General features: G+C 42.1%; 1 protein-coding gene across 2 annotated transcripts in view; it reads right to left on the bottom strand.

Moving 5' to 3' along the window:
• The window catches only part of LOC131686731 (zinc finger protein 423 homolog), a 241,361-nt gene that overhangs the window by 165,775 nt on the left and 50,243 nt on the right, over positions 1 to 25,343 (bottom strand). For both annotated transcript variants that reach the window (XM_058970665.1, XM_058970666.1), the window contains exon 3: positions 3,779 to 3,874. In XM_058970665.1, coding sequence (XP_058826648.1) covers positions 3,779 to 3,874 — 96 coding nt within the window. The remainder of the gene's footprint in view (positions 1 to 3,778; positions 3,875 to 25,343) is intronic.

Here is a 25,343-nt window from a genome sequence, read left to right as displayed (position 1 = left end):
TGATGGCGAAAATGAAGGGCTCCACGACGCCTGCCGAAATGTGCCCGACTAAGCTGAAGATAATCGTCGAGGGTCTTTTCCCGAAGCACGATCCAACTGTCTGGTCACCAACACCGTACGGCGCAGAAGAAGGAGCAAACACAGACGATCGGCAAGTGGCTAATGACGAGCTCGCAGAAGCATCGAAGCGCCTGAAATCAAAAAAGCCCCCGGTCCGGGTGGAATACCAAACCTGGTGCTGAAAGCGGCGATCCTGGCATATCCGGACATGTTCAGGTGGGTGCTGCAGAAGAGTCTAAATGTAGGCAACTTCCCCGAAATGTGAAAGGTCCAGAAGCTGGTGCTGCTGCCGAAGCCAGGGAAGCCACCGGGTGATCCGTCATCGTACAGGCCCATATGCCTGCTGGATACACTCGGAAAACTCCTGGAAAGGATTATTTTTAGCAGGTTGACAAAATTCGCGGAAGGCGAGCTCGTGAGCGTCCAAGATGCAGTTCCCCAAGCAACACTTGTAATATGTAATGGCCGCAGTTTGTTGCATAACCATAAACTTTTGCTGGTGCACTTTTTCAGTTATTAAATCAATTGAATGATGGTTTATGTACGCTTCTCTTCCACAAGTTTTGTTGTAGAAACTGCTAATCAACATGCGGTGCTGCTCAGGTCGGATTCCGCAAAGGAGCATCGTCAGTGGATGCAATTCGGACAGTACTCGAGAGTGCCGAGAAGGTATCTAAACAGAAGCGAAAAGGAGATCGATACTGCGCGGTGGTCACGATAGATGTGAAGAATGGATTTAATAGTGGCTGCTGGGAAGCCATCGCTGCAGCATTGCACAGAATGAGAGTTCCTGACTATCTATGCCAGATCTTGAACTTTCAGAGCAGAGTGCTGCTGTACGAGACGAGCGAAGGGCTGAAATCAATGCGAGTCACAGCGGGCGTTCCTCAGGGCTCCATTCTCGGTCCAATTCTTTGGAACGGGATGTACGATGGAGTCCTAGCACTGCGGTTGCCCAGGAAAGTGAAAATCGTGGGTTTCGCGGACGATGTATCACTAACGGTGACGGGTGAGACACTTGAAGAAGTGGGGGTGTCGGTGACGGAGACAATAGACGCGATCAAGAGCTGGATGAACGGGGTCAAGCTGCAAATAGCCCACCACAAGACGGAGGTGTTGTTGGTCAGCAACTGCAAAGCGGTTCAGCGGATGCAGATCGACGTCGGAGAGCACGATTGCATCGAAGCGTGCACTGAAGCAATTGGGAGTGATAATCGACGACACGTCTACTATCTACTGTTTCGTCATCGATACTCCGATATGGGGTTCCTGCCTGGGGTGCTGCGCTGAAAACCAAGCGGAACCGTGAAAACATGAACAGGACATTCTGGCTGATGGCCGTACGAGTCGCGAGTGCCAACAGAACAATATTGTCGGATGCAGTATGCGTTATTGCCGGGATGATCCCCATCTGCATCACCCTGGCGGAGGACGTGGAATGCTACCAGCGTAGAAATGTACGTAACGCAAGGAGACTGATCCGAGCGGACTCGTTGGCTAAATGGCAGCAGGAGTGGGACAACGCGGAGAATGGAAGGTGGACCCACCGACTCATCCCAAATGTATCGGTTTGGGTGCATAACAAGCATGAAGAAGTGAACTTCCATTTGACGCAGTTTTGTCCGGGCACGGATGCTTCCGGAAGTACTTGCATCGGTTTGGACATCCTTCGTCACCCCTTTGCCCGGAGTGTGCGACTGTGCAGGAGACACCGGAACACGTGGTCTTCGAATGCCCTAGGTTCGAAGAAGTTCCTAGGGGTATATCTGGTATGACAGTGGACAATATCGTCGAAGAGATGTGCCACGACGAGTATACCTGGGACGCTGTCAACAGAGTGGTTACGAGCATACTCTCCGAGCTGCAGAAGAAGTGGCAAAGGGACCAACAAGAAGCCAGGTTTCGAGAGAAATTTCGCCTCCGGGGAACTCTCCGACTGTGTAGACTAGGTATATCGCCGGGGACCAGTTGAGTAGTACGTGACGAGTTTGAGTCGTCGGGGCGCCTGTGAACTAGACGTCAAGCTTAACCGGAATCGCCGGACCGACCTCGACACTCTAACGGGTAGATCACGAGTAGGCTAGATCCACCGTCGAGGATTAGACCGAGTAGACCACGCGCACAGCTAGCAGTGGGTCGTTGGGACACTGGTGAACCGGAAGCTACGCTCCACCCGGAATCGCCGGATAGACCTCAGCACCTACTGGCTGGCCCGTTGAGTAGGCTAGATTCAACGAAGCTCAACGAGTAAGGTGCCGTGCTAACTGGCACAAGGGAGCCGAGTCGTGGAGCTGAATCAGGGTAGGAATCAGGTTCTGGGCAAGAGCAGTGGTTTATAGTGCGTCGGGTGTTAGCAGCCCAAACCCGTTCCCTGAGACATTTGGGTTTTTGTACATTTTTTCCCGTCTCAGGGCTTTCTTGAAATTTTTTTAATGCTCTCTAAAAAAAACACACGCCTCAACTATATGAGCGCCAATCCTATTTCTCGACGCAGAAAATGCTTTATGTGCCTAGCATCAAAACAGCGCACCTGGGATACATTATTTATTAAATATGCATTCGTGTTTTAAATGATGTATTCGATCGAAACATGCTTCCATATCGCTGCGTACAGCACGTGTTGAATGCGAACTTTTCGTCACTGGGTACAAAGTCACCATGAATGACGATACCGATTAAGAAACTACGAGCGGTTTGCGAAGGCTCACCTTTTGTTGAATCGTGATTGTTTTTTTATTTTTATAGTCGTTCTAAATTATTCATATCTTCATTCAATTTGGGATTTTTGGTGCATACCAATGTACATACTAGGCCATGTAACTAAACGAACCACATTGAAAGTGATTCTTGGTTTTTATTTTGACCTCCCCCGGAGAAGCGTAAAAGTTGGGTGTTTACACTGAAAATCACCTTTGTATTATTCATCATTCCCTTTTCCAATCATTGTTCGTCTTTGGTGACTGTGGTGTTAATATTTGATGAACGGTACGGATTTTCTATTTAGCGTAACGGGGTCGGAGTATTGTCTTTGTACGAAGCAGCCTAAACACTGTGGTAAGGGGAACCATTATCCAAATAAAGGAGACGACAGTTGCTGCGATGAGGGTTGCATGCACATTAGAGGGAGCGTGCAAGGTCGCACTCGAGGGAATAGTTTCAGAAACGGATACGATAAGAACGACGGATGCTCTCTTGAAGAAGGAATGCCACATAAATCAAGTGAACCGACCAGGACGGGAAGAAACTACACCTATCCTTGAGAAAAACCCCCAAACGTTCTTCAAACGTATCTCAATCTTTCCTTGGCCGACCCCATGAGACCTTTGGGGGTAAGTATTGTTCTTCAGGCGAAAAGGTAAACTGTTCTGCCAAAGACCAGGAAGCAACATAGTAATTATTCAAAAACACAATGTACGAGATAAAATTTGCATAGCTCACTCACTCACCAAAAGTTCGTAAATCATGACAACTGCTGTATCCCTACTCTGAAACATCACAAAAGAAAAACGACCGTCTTAATTATTCATCAATGTCCTTTTCCCCCAAAAGAAGTGCTAAACCCTTCAAACTGCACAGCGCAGTAAAAACTAGCCTTTCACAGATTAGACAAATTGCGGTTGTCTTCCTGTTATTGTGTCAAGAAACACATTTCATCTTGAACTCTTTAAGTGCAATCATTCTCGATGAAACCGTACCTAAACAGAGAAAAATATCTTACCAGAACAGAAACTTTCCGATGTGAGATCGTCATCGTCGTCGTAGATGTTAGTGTTGATAGACTCGTTGTCGAACAATTCATTCTTCATGGTTTGATCTGTAATAAAATGAAATATGATTAGCAAAATTTTATATTCATATAAACGATATACATTTGGAGTCCCATACATATTACCCAACTATTGATTTGATAAAAAAAAATAGTTTTTCCACATTACTTCTAAACCTATCCGAACTAGTCCAAGTGCTAAAAAAAGATTCTATAGTTACTATTCTATAGTAAATTCGATATCCGTATAAGTTCGTACATGCCTCTTCCTTCAATTCGTTTATTAGATACGGCATAATGCGTGAGTATAAAAGAGTCATGGGTCTTTTATTGATTTGCAATATATGTACGTCACAATGTCCGGAATATTATGACGCAAAAATCGGAACATGCGTCATAAGATCTGAAATCGGACGTTGTGAAGCACCACTATATTGTTTTACATACTCGACGAGCAAGAAAAAATGGTGAACTTAAATTTCATTTTTAACACATGTTCAGTTTTATGCTTCATTACGACGGATCAATTTTTCGATTGAATGTAGATCGATCAAATCCGACATGCGTTTAATTTTGTTGTTGTTATTACGGATGCAAATCTCATTGGTTTGTACAATGCAAAATTGTGCTTGGGGTTATTTTGTTATTGGATGCATCGATCACTTCCCCTGACCGGTAGATTAAGGTTAATTCGGAAAAAGATACATTTTAAAAAATTGTTTCGGCGATACTAACACTCTCTAGTACTATGCTATATTTCTTGGAGAAAAATTTAGGTAATAATTATATTTTCTCCACTAAGAAGAAAATTGTTTTAAACCACATTTGCCGGTTAAGGGCACAAAACCCTATAACTAAATTAGTTATGGAATTTGCGTTTCAAATTCGTCTCATCACAATCCGACACTAACCTAGTGACAAGGCTAAGCTAACGCCAGAGTAACGCTAACTCAAAAAACGAAAACCTACGTGATGTACCATAAGAAACTTTTCAGAACTTTGCACAGATAATCCGGAACCCTTCTTCTGTGCTGAACTACGGCGATCGCCCCCCACCTAGCACTGTTCAACGAGTTCTTCACGTCTATCGTTACCACCGCGCAGTAGCGATTACCCCTTCTCTTTTGCTTCAATGCTTTCTCCGCGCTCGCGATGACTGTGCGGATGGCATCCACCGTCGATATCCCTTTCCGGAACCCAAACTGCTTCTGCGATAGTCTGTTCTCACTTTCAGCGTAGGTCGTCAGCCTGTTGAGGATGACCCTTTCCAGAAGCTTACCGAGAATATCCAGCACCAGCTTCGGGATCTTCCATCTATCCGGGAAGTAGCCATCGTCCAGGCATTTCTGTAGGACCTTCCTGAGCACGTCCGAAAACGCCAGGATCGCAGTCTTCAGTGCCACGTTGGAGATACCATCCGGTCCAGGAGTTTTTTTTCCTTTCAGCCCTTTTGCCGCTATAAGGAGCTCGTCGTTGGAAACTCGATTGTCACCATGCGGTTGGGCTTTGGGAAAAGACCCTCCACGATAATTTGCTGTTTGTCGGCGCACATTTCAACTGGCGTTATTAGACCCTTGATCTTTGCCATAACGACAGGGCAAGCATTGTCCGAGGGGTTAGCAACTATTTATCTGCACAGCTCCGTATAGCAGGTGGACTTGCTTAGCCCTATCTCGCGTTTAAAAGCGACCATGGCCGCCCGGAATGTTACCTTACACTCTTTTCTGACTGCCTCAGATCTTGCTCTCTGAACGCGTCTTCTGACTTTTAGGCAGGCAGCCCGGAGAATGCTGAGCCTGGCTCCACCAGTACGCCGGACGCTGGTAGTTCCTCGGCTCCATTTTCCTCGGCATTGTTACATCACATGCTCTCGTTACTGTTTCCGACATTGGCATTCGGAATTGGAATGATGCTGTCAGCACGAAGTGCTTCCACAAAAAGGTCCTTGTCGAAGTCCTTTATTTTCCACTTCCAGTCGCCATTTCTCACCCTGAGCGTTACCGTACAATTTCGCCGACCAATGGTGTAGTGGATCGCTTGGTGGTCACTATGTGTGTACTGCTCACTAACTCGTCAATTCATATTATCCATCAGCGACGCGCTGCAGAATATTACGTCGATGATGGATTCCCGGCCGTCTTTACGGAATATGCTAGCGGAACCTTCGCTGCACTGCCTTACGTCCAGCTTCGCCAGTGCTTCCAATAGGCTGTAACCTCATGCGTTCGTCAGCCTGCTACCCACTCTACGGCCCAAGCGGTAAAATCTCCTCCTATAACAACCGGCGTTCGCCCGACTAACGAGTCTAACGAGTGCGTCCAGCATCCAGTTGTACTGTTCTGGTATCCACCGTGGAACAGCTACATACGAATACGCAGTTGATCCTGGCGATCACGAAGCCTTCGTGTGTGCTATCCATTACCTTTTGAACAGGGAAACCGCCCATCACTTGGATTGCTGCCATCCCTGCACTATCCACCACCCAGTTACCGTTATCGGGAGGGACACGATACGGCTCTGCAATAATTGCTACGTCGCACTTTGTTAACGGCCACAACAGTTGATGTGTCACAATGATTGAGATTAAGCTGGTCAGCCTTCGCCTTGTTGTACTCTGGGCATAAGAAGCCTCCCGTCATGTGGTCTTTTCTGCCCTCCATTGTGCAGAGTAAGCACTTTGGTTGCTTTGCTCAGTCTCTACCAATGTGCCCCTTCTCCTCACATTCTCTGCACGGATCAGATCTGTACGGGTCTCTACAGTTTCTCGCCTGATGGCCGAAATCCAGGCACCTGAAACACCTCTCCATTTGTTCAGAGACTCTAGAGATCAATCGCAACGAGCACACCGACTATCCGATTTTGATCTTACCGGTTGACATAAACTTGTTGGCTGCGGTTGGCGATAAGCGTATCACTGCTATCTGTGTGTCACTGTACGCCTTCCTCAACCTGATTAATAACTCGTCGCTGTTGTGCTATCTTATGACAAACGCCATTTTGGGGTAAACTGAGTTAGATATGCCACATCACTTGTCTAAAAAATCTCTACAAAGTGACGTTTTCAGAATTTTGACATTCTGCTTGGAGAAATTTTTAATTTTTTGCTTCAAATGCATAAGATGTTTTTATGCGTATAACGATCTGAGAAACACAATGGCATAATCATTTTCAAAACAAAAATACACGAATTGCGAGAAAAATGCAGTTAAAGTTTTAAACTGAAAATATAGCAAATTTGGCTACACTGTAACCAAAAATTACTATTTTGTCTAGATTCCCTGACTCATTTCCTTCAAAATGCATCTCACCGATTGTTTATAGACCAAATGAAGCCAAAGATATGAATAAAAGTTAATAATTGATGATTTTTTTCTATGAAAAATTTTCCATGCTCGATTATGACACGCCATACAAAGCTTGTCATCAATACACACCTATGACACGTGTGAGTGCGACTTTTGCTTACATTTATTGTAAAAACTCGCAACACAGTCAGCCAATCTTCGTAATATTTGAAAGATTCGTACAGAATAGATAGAAGCATCAATTGTCTTCTATGAATTGTTTATACTATTTATAAATTTCCAGACATTCAATCTCAAACTTCAAAAATCGTTTTTCTCGAAATGTACTAAATGGCGCTTGTTATAAGATAGCACAACCGCGACGAACTGCTCTTTCTCCAGTTTACATTGTTCTATTAGCGCGCTTCTTACTTCGTCTTCCGTTGTGGTCTCGTCCAGATTCCTCCACTCGACCAGTGCTTCCTGAACTAAAGCTCTCACATTCGCTTCTCCTCCCACACCGCTTCTACCACGAGCTCCCGATAGGCCGAGCACTTGATCAATGGATCTTTCTTCAGCTCGAACAGTATTTAGCCTTTCTGAGTACGCCTAGTTCTTAATTCTCCCCCAGCTCCTTCAGCTTGGGATCCTCTCTTACCCTTTTGAGGATCGCAGCGTACGTCACGCCGTCGTTCGCTTTGACGACTAGAGCGACTCCCCTATGTTTCCGCTGGTGTGGCCGAAGGTTTCTTCACTGACCTACTTGGTCTTCTTTGGTTCCTCCTCCTCTCCTCACGTTTGCCTTACTCTTTTCACAGAACGAGAATACCGGTCACCCTTCGGCTTCTGCTTTCGCTATCTCTGTGGTCTTCAGCGTCTTTTCGGCGATTTTAGCTCGCACGTTGCCCTTGCTTTTCACAAATTTGTAGAGTTCTTCAATTTTTTGCCTCAACTGACTGCTGGTCTTCTTAGATAATGCTTGGTTTCGGCGTGTGCACCTGAAACCCTAACTTACCTTGGCGTTCAGTTGGTTTGTTGCCGCTCGTGCTCGGTATGGCCTTTCTCGGCTGTTCTCGCTGCTGCTGCTGTTGTGGTACCACTTACTGTTACACTTATTCGTTGTGCTGGGTCAGCGACCTAGCTAGCCCACCTTTGGCGAACGGGTACGCCACACTTGCTGGATTTTTTCTTATTTTTGTGGGTTTTGTCTTCTTGCATGCTTTTTGTGTCTCAAATCCAAGCCCTATCTACGTCCGTAATAAGTAGTTGCCTCACATGATCCCATGAATACCTTTGCCAGCAGTGAGGTCGCTTGCAAGGGTTGATGCGGTCCTTCATGGGGTACCGAGTTCAGAGCCGGAGGGGCGCTAGTCAGGAGCCTTCAACTGGCTAAGGTGCTGAGTTTCGAACGTACTTCTAATATTTCAACAATATTATATTGAGATTAAAGGTGTAGCATCGCCATAGGTCGCTATTAAATTTAATTTGGATTGGAGTTCTGGTTTCAGAGTTCACCGATATTTACAAATTTGATTTCAAATGAAAGATGACACTCCCATCTATTGAATTTTATTCAGATTTGACCTTTGGTTCTGAAGTTATAGGTTGGTTAGCACAGTCACACAGGAATTTTCCATATAAACCGTCACAATCGTTAGCTCAGAGGTTAAAAATCTACTGAATTGTATATCAAATTACTTTGTTTCGCAGATCTAGATCACTGATGGCTAATTAAAGATTCTTTGAAGTTATTGTCGACAATTCCAGAAATCCGGGGCTCGGGCATATTTAAGAATTAAAATCACATCGGTTATTCGGTGTTCACTGAACCGATTTTTACAAATCAAGTATCAAATGGAAGGTCTCACTCTACTTCCTACTTCTGCCCAACTCAGTCGTACAATCGAACCATGTGAACAACAGTTAGCAACCTCTCGATCTAGTGTGCATTGTCTCGAGAACAAAGGAAACTTTTTATTGTTTCTTGCCATCATGAGTAAAGTTGATGAAAAAACTCTGCTCCGACCCAACACAGCGGTAGTTGACTTTAAATTCTGTTCAATACGATTGAGTTTTCGTGAAGTGGAATACCTGCTGAAGATAAAGATGCAGCTTAGGCTCAAGGAGGTTGTGTGTCTAGCCCAAGTTGAACATTTTGTTTGCAGAACAACTTGAAGCACGTGGTTGAAAGTGATAAAGTTGGAACTCAGATTCCCGTGTATATAGAAAAAGACTATGTAGATGTAAAGCTACATGACCTTTCAACACGTACCCCTCCTAATCTAGTTGCAAAATATATGTCGTAATACGGAGAAGTAGAATCCGTTACACCTAATAGGTGGAGAAATTTCTTCTCGGCTACACCTAACGGTGCTCTTGTGGTGAGGATGCGGATCAAAAGTCCTATCCCCTCCCACTTGACTATAAAACGCAAAACCCAAACTACGTTATGCAGCCATGAGAGGCAAACTCCTACGTGCAAGTATTGTAATCAAACAACGCACCACGGACAACCTTGCGCGGAAGATACAGAGGAGAATGCATCACTATCGACTGGTAACCAATTCACGGAAAACCAACCCAAAAAAGAGTTTTCAATACCAATACCTGAACCACAAATTGTTGCAAAATTTGTGGCAGCTGTTCAGTCCATATTGACAACTGCAAAAGCAGCATCCATCACCCCAAAAACCAATGTAAGCAAAATCGGCGAAAAAGATAATGAACATGACGACGGATTTACAATGGTCACCCGTAAGGGCAATAAGCAAAAAAGAACAATTGATCGCGAGCACCAAGAGACTTTTAATGACAGGATTGACAAATGAGAATCAAATGATCCCCATGACGCAGTAGGCGAGCCGCGAAAGAAGGTCTGCGCTCGCAAGAAAAAGTTGCGCGCACGAGATCCAACGACTAATCAATAATATTTGATTTTATTTCTATTTCTCGCATATTGTAAACACATGAAAGATCCACGGCTCCTTTAAGCTACCACCTATGAGCCGTGTTAAATAAACGAAATAAAAAAAATGTAAGGTGAAACTTGCAAACCTCCTTTTTCCCTACCCTTCCGAAGTCTCATTGGTCACATTGCCCACCACAAAAGGTTCCGGCAGACCCGGATAAATGGTCAATCTTTCAAAAATACAAACTCACATCAGTTTCTTGAGGATGGTTGGGCCGATTTTCACAAAATCAGTCTCAAATGAAAGGGATAGTATCCCCATAGAAATTTATTACGTATCGGATGAATTGTTCCGGATATATGGACCGCATCGTCCGGTAACATATATAATTCCCTTATAAGCCCGAACAAAAAAAAATATGTTCAAAGGGGGGACCACATACAATTTCAGATGGAATTCCTTTTTTTTAAGCCGAATGTATTTAAAATGCATGAAACGTCGAGATTTGATGCTAGCTCGAAATTTTTTTTTGGGCAAATATCGGTTTTTTGGAACTTACCTGATTATGCATTATTTTGTCTTTCTCATACAGAAAGGTTATGAAATCACTCTGAAATTGACAACGTAATCCTGGCCCGGAAGGCCTTGTGTCATATCCCCTTCGACTCAGTTCATCGAGATCGGAAGGAGTCTGTATGTGTGTGTGTGTGTGTGTCGAAGGCGAATCTTCAAAAGAGACCACTACCGACTTGGCCGTGGTACTGTCGGATTCTTACTGTACAAACTTAGCCTCAAATGATTTTTTTTTTCATATGGTGTTTTCCCGCTGAAATCTGACGAATCAAGTGTACAAACAAATGTTAATATAAAAACTAGTATGAGACAATTGTGCAGGAGGGCCTCTACATTCTCTACATTCTACAGGGCCTTTGCAATGAGAGATCTAACGGCAGTCCAACAATCAGTCTCAACCATCAGGCTCATATTATAACACGCTTCATACTTCCTCAAAATTCGATTTGTCACACCGTATTGGAAATTGTCTTTCTCGGACATTCCCGATTGATTTTAGAAGAACAATGTCTGGTTTCAATTTGGTGTCTTCCGAATTGCAACCGAGAGTCGTCTTCTCTTCAATTCCGGCATAGTTCGACTCCGGTATGTTTGGGGACCGAGAACGTAATTTTTTATTCATCCATATTTGCAACGGTATTTTTCGAATGCACAGCCGCCCAAAGACGGAGGGTGCAATTTTTACCTTGTTCTTTGGGAATGCTCGACGATCAGGCTTCCCAAAACAATTCCACCTCGCCAGTCGCATTGAGGCAAATAAAGCAAAATAAAAAGCAATTTGATTGCTACCAGAGAAAGAAAGCATGACTTCAAGTGCAATGGCTCAGATCCATGTAGAGCAAGGCAGATCAGGGGTGAGAACTTTGATCTCGTAAGAAGCAGCATCAGTTCTAAGATTTCGTCTACCAATTTACATACTGTGCTGTGCAGCAGCACTGTTGAATCATTCGTTCGGCCTCTGATGGGCCAGGTAGCACCTCTGCAATTGTTGAGTATGAAAGCAGAGTAGAAAGCATCTCAAAAATAATATTCACCACTCCCTGATTCTTCACATATCCCCTCGTTCGAGACTATTCGTTCGGATTAGATTTGGTGCTTATATGCAAAGCTTGCAATGAAACACCTTCAATAGCCCTGCTCGAAGGGCTACACTGGCCGGATAAAAAGTTTTCTAGGGGGAAAAATTCGTCGAATAATATTACAATATGTTAAAAAATACTCTTTAAGCAACATCGATACTGTACTGCATGAAAAATAAAAATCATTTTTTTCTAACCAGTCTGAAATTGCTGATGCATCCAATGAAGGAGGGCTGCCATGAGAAGGGGTTTCGTAACAATCTTCCCCTGTAGTTTCGGTGTGCGGAACTGGTACATATTCCAAGAAATTTGAACTTTATATTATTCAATTATTATACCCTTAAGATTTCCCAGCTAGATGAAATCTTTGCTGTTTGGTGCAACTCTTGAGCATTCTGCAGGTTATCATGTTGGCTTGTGGTACGAATGCTGCAATTTTTTATTTTGGCACGGGGCGTTTGTTTCGACCTGAACAATTGACGTTAAATCCTTTCACTGGTGTTATTTTAAGTCAAATAATATTTTCTGGTTAGAAAGCTACAGCAGAATATGAAATTCTTCGCTGATAGACGCCGTTTTACGAAGCCTAAAGCCAAGGTCAGGTCCCAGTCGATTTTACTTCGTCAGTAAGCAGGAAAAATTCACCAGAAATTCGTTTCTGGGCTTCCACATTATGGATGTGCCCCGATGGGATTTGCCACGGCAGCTTTGGGGATCGCAAAACTCTAAAGCACAACTTATGTGTGCCTGTTTTTAGCAGTTCGCCATCACCTAACACGTCGGTACCTACCTTGGTTGCCCGTTCACAGCCTCTCCATTTTCGTTTAGCTTGAATCTCTTCAGTGTCGTATCTCTTCCACCTCGTGTGAGTTTGACAAGAAAAAAAAAACTTCTCCGCCCAGCATCACATCGGTGCTATCGAAAATCCCCAAGAGTATTTCTTGTGTTCCTAAGCTCTTTCACGGTGTCTGGCAATGGAGTGTTGATCAGGCGACAGTGAATGGTGTCGGTGTTAGTAGAAACTACTGTGGTTCGTTACGATAGAGGTCGAATGGGAAAGACGAAAGACGAAAGACGAAAAACCGAAAGTCGAAAGATGAAAGACGAAAGATGAAAGACGAAAGACGAAAGACGAAAGACGAAAGACGAAAGACGAAAGACGAAAGACGAAAGACGAAAGACGAAAGACGAAAGACGAAAGACGAAAGACGAAAGACGAAAAACCGAAAGTCGAAAGATGAAAGACGAAAGATGAAAGACGAAAGACGAAAGACGAAAGACGAAGAACGAAAGACGAAAGACGAAAGACGAAAGACGAAAGACGAAAGACGAAAAACGAAAAACGAAAGAAGAAAGACGAAAGACGAAAGACGAAAGACGAAAGACGAAAGACGAAAGACGAAAGACGAAAGACGAAAGACGAAAGACGAAAGACGAAAGACGAAAGACGAAAGACGAAAGACGAAAGACGAAAGACGAAAGACGAAAGACGAAAGACGAAAGACGAAAGACGAAAGACGAAAGACGAAAGACGAAAGACGAAAGACGAAAGACGAAAGACGAAAGACGAAAGACGAAAGACGAAAGACGAAAGACGAAAGACGAAAGACGAAAGACGAAAGACGAAAGACGAAAGACGAAAGACGAAAGACGAAAGACGAAAGACGAAAGACGAAAGACGAAAGACGAAAGACGAAAGACGAAAGACGAAAGACGAAAGACGAAAGACGAAAGACGAAAGACGAAAGACGAAAGACGAAAGACGAAAGACGAAAGACGAAAGACGAAAGACGAAAGACGAAAGACGAAAGACGAAAGACGAAAGACGAAAGACGAAAGACGAAAGACGAAAGACGAAAGACGAAAGACGAAAGACGAAAGACGAAAGACGAAAGACGAAAGACGAAAGACGAAAGACGAAAGACGAAAGACGAAAGACGAAAGACGAAAGACGAAAGACGAAAGACGAAAGACGAAAGACGAAAGACGAAAGGCGAAAGGCGAAAGGCGAAAGGCGAAAGACGAAAGACGAAAGACGAAAGACGAAAGACGAAAGACGAAAGACGAAAGACGAAAGACGAAAGACGAAAGACGAAAGACGAAAGACGAAAGACGAAAGACGAAAGACGAAAGACGAAAGACGAAAGACGAAAGACGAAAGACGAAAGACGAAAGACGAAAGACGAAAGACGAAAGACGAAAGACGAAAGACGAAAGACGAAAGACGAAAGACGAAAGACGAAAGACGAAAGACGAAAGACGAAAGACGAAAGACGAAAGACGAAAGACGAAAGACGAAAGACGAAAGACGAAAGACGAAAGACGAAAGACGAAAGACGAAAGACGAAAGACGAAAGACGAAAGACGAAAGACGAAAGACGAAAGACGAAAGACGAAAGACGAAAGACGAAAGACGAAAGACGAAAGACGAAAGACGAAAGACGAAAGACGAAAGACGAAAGACGAAAGACGAAAGACGAAAGACGAAAGACGAAAGACGAAAGACGAAAGACGAAAGACGAAAGACGAAAGACGAAAGACGAAAGACGAAAGACGAAAGACGAAAGACGAAAGACGAAAGACGAAAGACGAAAGGCGAAAGGCGAAAGGCGAAAGGCGAAAGACGAAAGACGAAAGACGAAAGACGAAAGACGAAAGACGAAAGACGAAAGACGAAAGACGAAAGACGAAAGACGAAAGACGAAAGACGAAAGACGAAAGACGAAAGACGAAAGACGAAAGACGAAAGACGAAAGACGAAAGACGAAAGACGAAAGACGAAAGACGAAAGACGAAAGACGAAAGACGAAAGACGAAAGACGAAAGACGAAAGACGAAAGACGAAAGACGAAAGACGAAAGACGAAAGACGAAAGACGAAATTCAAAAGAGGAAATACAAAAAAAGAAAACCGAGCAATGACTGATAGAAGACATCAGAAAACCCATTTGAACGAAACGCCTTAACGCAAATCTGAATCCGCTTGAATCACCGAAAGTTACTAGAACTCACAATGCAAGCAGCCAGCAAAAGTTTCTGCCAAAGCTTTCTAAAACTTCGACAGCACGTAATAGTTTTGTTTTAGACTTAATTCCTTTGTATACACCCTCGCTCTGTTACTCTCACGGGAGAAATTTTTTCCTGGCGGCGGTATTTTCTTGCTACGATCTGTTTTAGCATTGAGGAAACTCCCACCTCTTCTGCTTCCATTCAGTCACACGTTTTCAATTCTTTTCTTTAGAGCAGTTTTTCTTTGCCTGCGAAAAAGAAACCACCTAGGGAATTCGATAAATTTCCCTGATGATTCGGTTGATTCAAATGTGACTGCGGATTGCAGGTTGTTATGGGACGATGTCCCGGTTTGTCTGTATTGCACTCAGCTCGTATATTTGTATTAAAATTTGTTGTTAGCCAGTGTAAAGTCAATTATGCACAATTTGTTGAAGGCTCACCCACTTCCCCTTATTAAAAATAACATTAAAAATTAATTCTTTCATAATCCTTCTCGCCCTCAGGCAGCATCATCGTCGCTTACACATTATCCTCGGAGAATTTTCGTCCTCCTTTTCCGCAACGAGAACGGCCACTATTCCTTTCGGGAGCATCAACGATGTGTGACATTTATAAACAGGTCGTTTCCACACTTGCTGTATGACAGCACATCGACATGCCATCGCATCGGTGCTTTTGGATCTATCTATGTAGGTATGTACATAGCTACTGTTGCAAAGAATCCAGACATGTGATGAAAAAGCTACTCGTTCGTCCCTGCTGTTTGGCATAGCAGCTGGCTGGGCGGATGGCGTGTGCCGTTCGGGTACTAGTGTTTGGGAAAATTTCGCTCGTTGTTGGCTTTTACTCATCTTTTTTTCCTTGCCATCCTTCATCGGGGTTTCGGGATGCAGCGCTTTGACGGACCTAGACACGTGTGTTTAGGTACTTTTGGTAGCTAGCCGTACAATCGTTGGATGATCCTTGTTACCGCTGCTTCCGTACGTCCCAAATGAGATGTATGGGAGCACGAAACAACACGTTGACTTACAGCCACAGGTAACGATAACGTAACCATGTCGATGAATGCTAATATTAACCGATTTAGGCCCCGGTTTTGTACGAGCCTAGATAAAGAATTCTTGATGAATTCTGGTTGAGTGATACTAGTAATCAAGTGCAAATGCAGGAAGATCTTTGATTCTATTCTAAGCCTTACATACACAGCCAGCAATGAAAAGTATCCTGGAAAAGACTGTAGTTATACTTTAGTGCTTTTCTTGTCAATATTAATATTTGCAGCCTATGACACAAATATTAAAACGAAAGGCCCACTGAGGCACACACACCCCTCTCCCCTGTCTAATCATGTATCTGACACGAGCAAATATAAGCATACGTTTTTCAACACACTAACCTTGCCGGTGCGCCACGTAACTACTACTTGAGGAACCTAGAACCTATTCTTATATAATAAACCCGAGTTTTTGATGGAATGCTCTCAGCAGCTCTTATTTTGCTGCAAAAATATCACCCCTCTTCACTTGGGGTTTCTTTTCGAAGCACTCTTATTTTTCTTCTTCCCATTTTTATTGCACTTTTTCAAATGCACTTTAATCACACACCACTGAACAAAACACCCGCGAAACTTGAATCGTTTACTAACAAAATCTAAAATTTTCTGCCAATGTGCAGATGACCGAAGGAAAATGTCCGAAAACTCTCATTTGTGCGTTTGAATTTTCACTTCGAATTCCATTTTTTCGCAATGTAAACAAGTGCGTCGGTGCCTAGCAACAAGCGTGCGTTCCTGGCTTCCACATATCTTTACCTTAAATTATTCATCTAATGAATAATAAAACCAACGAATCATTTTGCTCGAAGTTTTTGGGCTTCCGACCATCAAAAGCTAAAGATAAACATAAACATACCGCGACAAATTTTCGCAAAACTATGAAATCTTACAATCTTCTGTATGATTCTTTTAGAATGGACCCTGTAGTGCCTCCATAACTTCCGTTGAAATGCTTGTACACGCTAGTCTCAGTCATTCCTTGTCTCCTGCGCCTAAATCGGATGTTACCCCACCGGAAATACTTCAGAAGCTACCGATTTGACACTTGTTGCCTGAATTACTCAGGGATCGCACTTTTTTTAACGGGATTCGACTGCCGAACGCTCACTTTAAAAATTACATTTAGTGTCGATACACATTTGCAAGTTCACAATTTCAATCTCGAACATAAAAAATATGTTCGAAGAAGTATGACGGTAGTGAAAAATGTTCACCTTTGCTGTCAAAGGTTGCTGCGATCGAACCCCCTAAATTTTCTTTGTCCTAATGTATAGTTTAAGCCCATTTCACACGATGCGATTGTTGCGTCAATTTTTAGTTGCCTGTGAACTATCACTAAGGACTTTCATAGGGCGCTTGCAGAGCGCATATGTATTGGTGAGCCGCTGGGCAGGCAAAACTGACAGTTGCGTATAATGTATACGGATCGACGAGATTAATTTGTTTTAAATAATGAATTCATATCATTTCGAGCAAATAGGTAAATATCTAATACTAAATACAACGCACCAATATACTTTCTTTGCGTCACTTAATATTTTCAAGCGTATAGGACTGCGTGCACAGAGCCGTAGCGTGGTCTTCTGGCGCCCTTGGCAGAGCCTCAGTTTTGCGCCTCTTTGGCTTTCTTTTTCAGTTCGACCTTCGAACAATAATTTGTGCACAGTCGTGATTCGCTGGTTGGTCACTTTTTAACTGGACCGCATTTCAGATGGACCTCCTCTAGTTATACAATTGTCAAACTAAAAAGCATCTGAACGCCAAAATCCTATGTCAAATTTACTTTGACAATCAATCTTACAGTACATAGAGATGCGAACAAATGCATTTAGACTCTTTCGGAGAGTTTTTGACATCTGTCAGTCGGTCCAACTAGCTAATCAAACTCGTTAGTTAGACAGAGGCTGTGGCCCAACCAACGAATCACGACTGTACATGGAAATGGCACACCTACTCACTACTAAATTTGTGTTTGACAGCCGTTCATTTCATGTAAATTCCAGCCACAAATCTTTTATTGTATATTTATGAAATCAGTTGACGGCGACGAAGGGAGCATCTTTTTCGAAGACTGTTCATTAGGATACCAATGGTAGTATAGGAAACGTGTGATCATCAAATTTAATAACCGGACACACCTTGAAAAAAACCTCTTTACTAAATATTAGCTCAATTGGACACGATTAAGAGGTTGTACAAAGCGGCCTAAGTGTAAAAAAAATTACCCATGAAAAAACACAAAAGGACCATTAGAAGATTCTAAGATTGAATTCGAATTTTTAATACTCAATCGTTTAGGGTGTAATGAAACGTTGAGATTCGCTGCAACCATGATTTTTTTTAAAGATAGTCTTTATGGAAATTGGAAAATATTGAATTTTAATTGATACTGGGGTTTGAAAAGGTTGTTTTTAATTTAATTTCTATGCCAAATATCTTATGAATGCATGAAACAGCGGATCTTGCATCTTCTCGCAAAAATTGTTTAGATAAAAGTTGCCTCCCTGGTATTTTTTATTTTTTATACTGAGATTTTCCAATAAAAATCAAAAAAATGTTTTTTTTTTCGAATTGATACCAGATTTTGACATTTCATAGATTTCTAAAACATGACATACAAGAAAAATGAAAGCTGCATTTCCAAACTCCCATCTCAATTCAAGAATTTTCCTTGGACCACAAAGGCGTTTTTTCAACATTACACCAGATCTCGACGCTTCATGACATTGATTTTAGATTGCGCTCACATGTTGCATGAGGACTTTTTTTCGAAGTGCTTAAACAAACTCTCCTGGATTGACCCAAATGATCCCAAAATGGATGTCGCAAAAGATTCGTCGCCAAAGATTCCGAGCTTCCATTTAAAATCAAACACATTGAACTGGGTTCGATCATATTTGATCTTCTTGCGGATCAACGATAATCCGCGAAATATTCTATTATTTCACAAGACGCAGCAATTTTTAGCTGTGCCAGATATCTCGAAATTTTGCCTTAGATAAGCTTAGAATTGTGATATTCTGTCTAAAGCAAACAAATGACGTTACTGGTGACAAGACATTCATGAAGAACTAACGCGTTTACATTCCCGCTCACAACGTTGAGATCGATGGTGTATTTATCGATTCGAACTGGGCATGCGTGAATCTACTGAAGGACGGGATTGGCTGTTTCAATAACCCCTTGCTCCAGTGAGGAAAGATTTTGAGTGACAATCGCACCGGGCAAGACTGCTTTGCATCCTCTTCGACAAGGATCATCTGCATGATTGTGATCTCTTGAAAGGCGGCCAAATATACCAGCAGAAGAAAGCTCTGCCACAAATCCGAAGCAAGCAGTACGTGGTGTTAGACAATTGAAAAGAAACAAAGAGTTTTCAACGCATCCAAGAACACTAAAGATCTCATATGACATGTCAACCAGAGATTCAACTTATTCCACTTAAGGTTCAAAGAACTTTCGGTGAGCGTCTACACGAATTGAACGCTTGATAGTATGCGTTGGAAAAAATGCGTTCAATTTTGTCACCGGTTTATCCACATAAAGCATTTATCAAACACCAAAAGAAGAACATCAGTCGATTTATTAGATTATCAAGATTCAAATCATGCAAAATAGTTGGTGGAAAAACAATTGACCGGGTGGAATGGTGCTTTTGAGAAGTGGCGGTGATTTTTCGTCACACCACCACATTGTCCCGGGGCACGCAACACAACTGCGTAGTGAAAAAACCACAGCCACTTTTCCAAAAGCACCATCTCGCCCGATCAATTGCTTTTACACCAACTACTTTGCGTGATTTGAATCCTCATAACCTAACAAATCGACTGATTTTCTTCTACTAGAGTTTAATGAATGCTTTATAGGATAAATCGGCGGCAAAGCTGTACACAATTTTTCCTACGCATACTACCAAGCGTTCAATTCTAACACATGCTCAAACAAGGTAACTTGAGCCTTAAAGCAGGATTGGTTGGACCTAGGTTGGGAATCGGCAACTTTGTGATATTGCGAAACCCCTTCCGGCATAGAGGAGACTTCAATTTTCATGGTACGGGTTATCTTCTCGATGATAATTGATCTAGTTTACTCTACGATTTTTGATACAGTTTTTAAAACTGGAGGCCTATGAAACTGAGAAAACGAGCGGAAAAAGTTCGCAATAATTGTCGCTATCTTTGTTTAAATTTGAAAACATTGTCTTGTTCGTTGTTTATTCTGGATTAACAGCACCGTAGCGTAGTCTTCTGACGCCTTTGGTAGATTCTCACTCGGCTTTGGCTTTTTTTTCAGTTCGATTTTCAAACCGTAATTTTGTGTGTACCTGGGAATGATACTCCTATCCTGACTTATTTTAATACTTAACCTCACTTATTTTATGAGACAGTTTTAAAAATTTTAGTCAGTTTCTAGCGACTATCTCAAGTCGTCAGAATTAATAAATTCTTCTAATAATTTTATTAGGCCCTCCCGAAATAAAATCCTGTCTACGATCCTGTGCGCAAAACCAACAGTTTCAGCTATTTCAGAAAGATTTGATGGACAATTAAACAATTAATCATTTAAGAAACAAACAATAAACATTCCCGACTGTTTGGTAACAACGCCTACCACAATGTAATTTGTATCCAGCAAATTGCCACATTTTAGAAACTGGGCTGCATTTGGCAAGGTGTCGCTAAACATCTGATGAAAAACGTCGGTCAAGATAGCCACCGCACATAAACGTGAAATAGAATACAGATACGCACGTAATTCGAATCGACAAAATTGCAGGGATTCAAGAATTCCGTTCCCTGATATAATGAAGAGATTGTATCCAAGGACTGGTCTGACGACACAACGGAATGTATACCAAGGATTCAATGGGCTATAATAGAATCAAATGTGAATTTTTTTTAATTTAAATTCGGTTTCTGATGGGTAAACAATTTCTAAATGGAACCAGCCCGCGCACATTTTTTCTATCACCTATTCAAATCGCATAACCGCGCTGAACGCAACGCTCACAATTCTAGCTATTTATTCATAATCTGTTCCCGTGAGAATGCACAAAATGACAACCACATGAATGCTAATTAGTGGCAATTGCTTTTTACATATATTAATATCAAAATATATATATTTATTTATTCCCATGGGACCACCCCTTTCACTTACACCAGCGCACACGCTGTTGCTCACACGGCATTCAGCTTCGGTGAGCACATCGTCCCAGCCCACAGCATCTTCCGTTGCTCGTTGCGGGTCACATATGCGCCAGGATCAGCAGAACTACGGAACACAGAGCGTTAGAGCCTGTGGAAATTGTCAGCCCGGTGCATGATGCAAACAGCATCGACGTCGACCTCACAGCAGATCGCAAGGGGTGGCCATCCTCGGGTTTTGCACACGCTTCAAAACATCCAACATTCTGGAACTGACGTGAGTGTGTATGTGTGTGTGTCTGTATGGAGACACATTCAAATACATAATTTCCACCCTGAGAGATGAGCGCACTCAGTCCTACTGGCCGCTGCTGCAACAGTGCCAAATAACCGTGCACAACAAGAGACCGGTCCCGACTGTCGTGCTGCGGTGATGTTGTTGTTGTTGTTGCTGTTGCCGTTGCTGCTACACGTGCGTTGTTTTATGTGACTAGGGGGTGCCGGGCCACCCTTGGGGATTGTTGGCAGCCGAGTGAGTTATGCCGAATACTCGAGAACGAGTCCCAGGATTTGCGCTAATTCATGCGGACGTACACTACACACATTGATTAGGGATTTTAGATGCGGAATTTGCTGGTGTACAGTCGGGCCTTCCGTTGTGCGGAATGTGTGAATGTAGGGGCACGTTATTGCACTAGCACCTTTTGGGAAATTCGTTGGAAATGACCTGTTGAAAGTTAGACGTTTCACGAACACACATTGCTCTGTTTTACTACATGTTACTATTGCCTATTTAAATAGTTAATGTAAAGCACATTTTCATTATTTTGAACGCTAAAGGTGGTCAACTGTTTCGTATCCTTGGTCCAACAATGATTTTTGTACACTAGGGCACTGAGGGAGCCGAAAAAACCTCAATGGGATGGCACTGGGGCAAGTTGGTCGGGTTCCTTTCTTTCGGCACGTACGGTATCCTTTTCTGCTCAAGATACTCCAGCGTCTTCTTAGCATAATAGGAAGACGCCTTGTCCGGCCAGAAGAAATTTTAAAAGACACTCCTCCAGGTACACTTGTTGATTAATAGCCAGACCGCTCCGCTCGAACCATGGCTTTGGAATCCCTCTGTCCGATATGGTGTTGTACAGCATTACTTTTTTTTTCAAATTAATAATGCTTAAACTTATATTTTGCTGTGTGGCCGACTTGTCGCTGGAATAGTAGCTTTCATTTCCTGGAATGTAGTTCTTCGAGAGCGGAATGTAACTTTCGTCGTTCAGCACGAACGACGCCCCGCGGTAGTTCTTCGTCATCCAACGGGACTGCGATTTCACGCTGCTCGTTCGTGTACTCGGGTGACCGAGTCATCTTCCGACAGATGATGTCCTCCATCTTGAGGGTTCGGTGAATCATGGTATGGGAGCAGTGATATTTTCGGCCGGCGTCACGCAAACTTCTACGTCATTATTATCACCGGGCGGCCGCTACCGGCCTTCCGCTCCACGCTCAGAGATACCAGGATCCGGTAAACTGTACTCACGGGCACGTTTTCGTCTCGAAAGTGGTCTACCGTAAACTTTTTTCCACGATGACCATGCGTTACGTAAAACCGTACAACACGCTCGCGGAGTGCTTGCTGTTTGGACGCTTTCTTCGATTGAACTGACAGCACCCGAACGAAATGAAACATGCCACCCACTTCTAGGAAGTCTAGAGAGCAATTGTATTAGAGAGAGAACAAAATTTCGCTCTTTACTTTAACTACAGGAAGGTATTGAAATCATTCTCATTTTTTATTGAACTCCCGTTATAATTCAATCGAGCTCGCAACATCGCAAATGCATAAAAACACTGGAAAAATGTAGCATTGTCACCAACTCTACATATGTATAAGAAGCTGATATAACGCACAAAAGTCTCAATGATTTATGTTCTACATATGCATTTGGTGTTGGTGTAGAGTGAAGATAAAGCCAATATAATGCTTAAATAATTCTCTGTTTTGGGGACTGGCCTAGCGTAATTGGTAAACCGATTACCTTGCACGCAGCTCAACTGGGTTCGATTCTCAGCCCCGCACATAGGGTTAGAGATTTTTCCAAAAGAGATTTCTCTAGCCCGATAAAAGGCAAATGACCCTAAAGTTAAAACCCCTGAAATCAAAATAAAAAAAATCTGTGATTTTATAAGCTAGGCATCTCTTCTTAAGAATTATAAACGGCATATTTCATTGCATTCGACCATATCCAATATAGACTAGGCAGCAAATGGGAGTTCTCTTTTCGTGTATGACGAGGCGGGGACCTGTGTTCGGAACTTATTATTAAAAAATATTGAAGTACAATACTAAAGAATATTTTAATTCTCCTCTTATTCGTTCGTCATACAGACAAAGAAACATAAGAAAGAGTTTCAAATATTGCGGAAACTGACAAACGATTAAAAACTGTTTAATGGCGTGACTAGTCGCAATAACAGGCTTTCAATTTTGTCAGTCCTACGTCGATGCTATATAACAGAATTAGTAATGCAGAAACCGAGCTATCAATTTCAGCACTGTAATAGCACATCATTTCACCTTTTCGCGCATTATATCAGCATTTAATTCTCATATAGGACCAACCAGCTTTTAAAGACTGTTCTATGGGCCGATCATCATCAGATATAAGGCTATTTGGTCGGTGTTAAGTCAGACCGAACTAAGTGTCATCGCATTGATCTCGAGAAAAACGAGTTTAAAGTTTGGATCGCAGCATCCTTTACGTTATAATTCGAAATTTATTTTTGTCATAATTCATGCTTATTATAACACATTGCAAATCTGGCAAAAGTCGAATGTAGTTGAGGAAATTCTTTATCCGGTGCTAAAATTATCGCATTTTTTTAGATTTTGCAACTTAGTCCGGTCTGACTTAACACCGACCATTTTGTATTTCTTATTGGTTACTATTGGTTTATTCAGGTATATATTAATTCGAAAGAGATAGATTTGTCTCAAAATCCCTAAAAACTGCTTACAATGCACAAAAAGGTAATTTGTTCGCGCCCAATTAAGGATTTAAATGGACGGAGCTATTCTTCAAACATCGATCGTTTCATTATCAGAAAATAAACCATATCATTCATTTCACTTATTGTAACGACGAGGACAAAGAAGGAGATGGTTCTTGCTTTCTTACCAGATGAGTTAACCACTTTTGCTGCCGTTGTTTCTTCCTGTTTTTCACTTTAAGGAATTTTCTCTTATTGGTGAGGATTCACTGTTTTAAACTTTGGAACTTAGTTTATTCAGAAAATATTTACAAACATTATCTTAAAGCTACATTTTGCCCGCTTAATTCATATATCGCTACGGGAAAATTTATCCCTTTTAGGCCAAACGTTTTTCCCTATTTTCCTGAGTTACGGTGTAGATTTCCTATGGCCTTAGAAGGGCGCAATTCCTATTTGTTTACTTATATATTTGGCCCTGCCTCTTCAAGACTGACGTATTTAAACACAATACGGATTCCTGCTATTCAATCCTAGTCCAGTCTCGTAAGGGCTCACAAAGTGTGCATTTGTACCGCTTTCTAAGACTTTATTACTATCCTAACCGCAGAGAAAGTGAGAAGGAAAAACCAAAATTAGCTAGTCGGATTGCATATTGCATGCTTATGTAAATTAGGTGCGGGAGGTTGGTAAATAGACAGAGTGATCCCTTTTTCTGTGTTCTTTTCATTTCATTTTCGGGATTTTAAGATCAACATCAACCTTCCCTACGCGATGCAGCGATGCATTTCTTACACAAGGCTGGCAATGAATAACAATCTCGTTTGCGCGGCAACACTTATAGTTATTGCAAAATAAAAATTGTCTGTTTTTAATAAAACACACTTAACTAAATGTAGTGTACCGTAAAATTGGGGAACATTGAAAACTTTCTCAAAAGTTTTTCGAATAACTTTCTTCAATTCAAGTAGATGCAACTATTTGCATTTTCCAACCAAGTACTGTTACCCATAGATTGTAAATGTTCAAATTGTTGGGTATTTTATTGCGTTTTACTATAAAAATCAAATCACTTTGTTTTAAATGTTCATTCGTTGTTTTCTGGGTAACTTTGATCAACAAAATATGTGTACCGAAATGAGATATAACGCTCAAAATGTGTGTGTAAATTGCATATCTGCAACCAATTTCATGGCCCAATATTGTGACGGCTCCAAAAGTACAAAATTTGGCTTTTTTCGTGCATTTTCAGGAAAATAGTCTAAAATAAATAGTGAACAACAAAAATCTCTGATCAGTTCAGTTGAAGTTGATTGATTTTATTAATATGCAAAGGATTGTTTTAACAGATTTGAACGATGCATGAGAGTTGTATCATTTCCAATCTGAGGTACATCCGATGACAACATAATCGTTGTCGATAAATGTTGAAAATGTTTAGAATATGGTTTGGTTTTTGTTTCGATAATTTT

The sequence above is a fragment of the Topomyia yanbarensis genome, chromosome 3 (assembly GCF_030247195.1).
Source record: "Topomyia yanbarensis strain Yona2022 chromosome 3, ASM3024719v1, whole genome shotgun sequence".
Lineage (NCBI taxonomy): Eukaryota > Metazoa > Arthropoda > Insecta > Diptera > Culicidae > Topomyia > Topomyia yanbarensis.
This window is presented reverse-complemented; position numbering and strand designations above follow the sequence as displayed.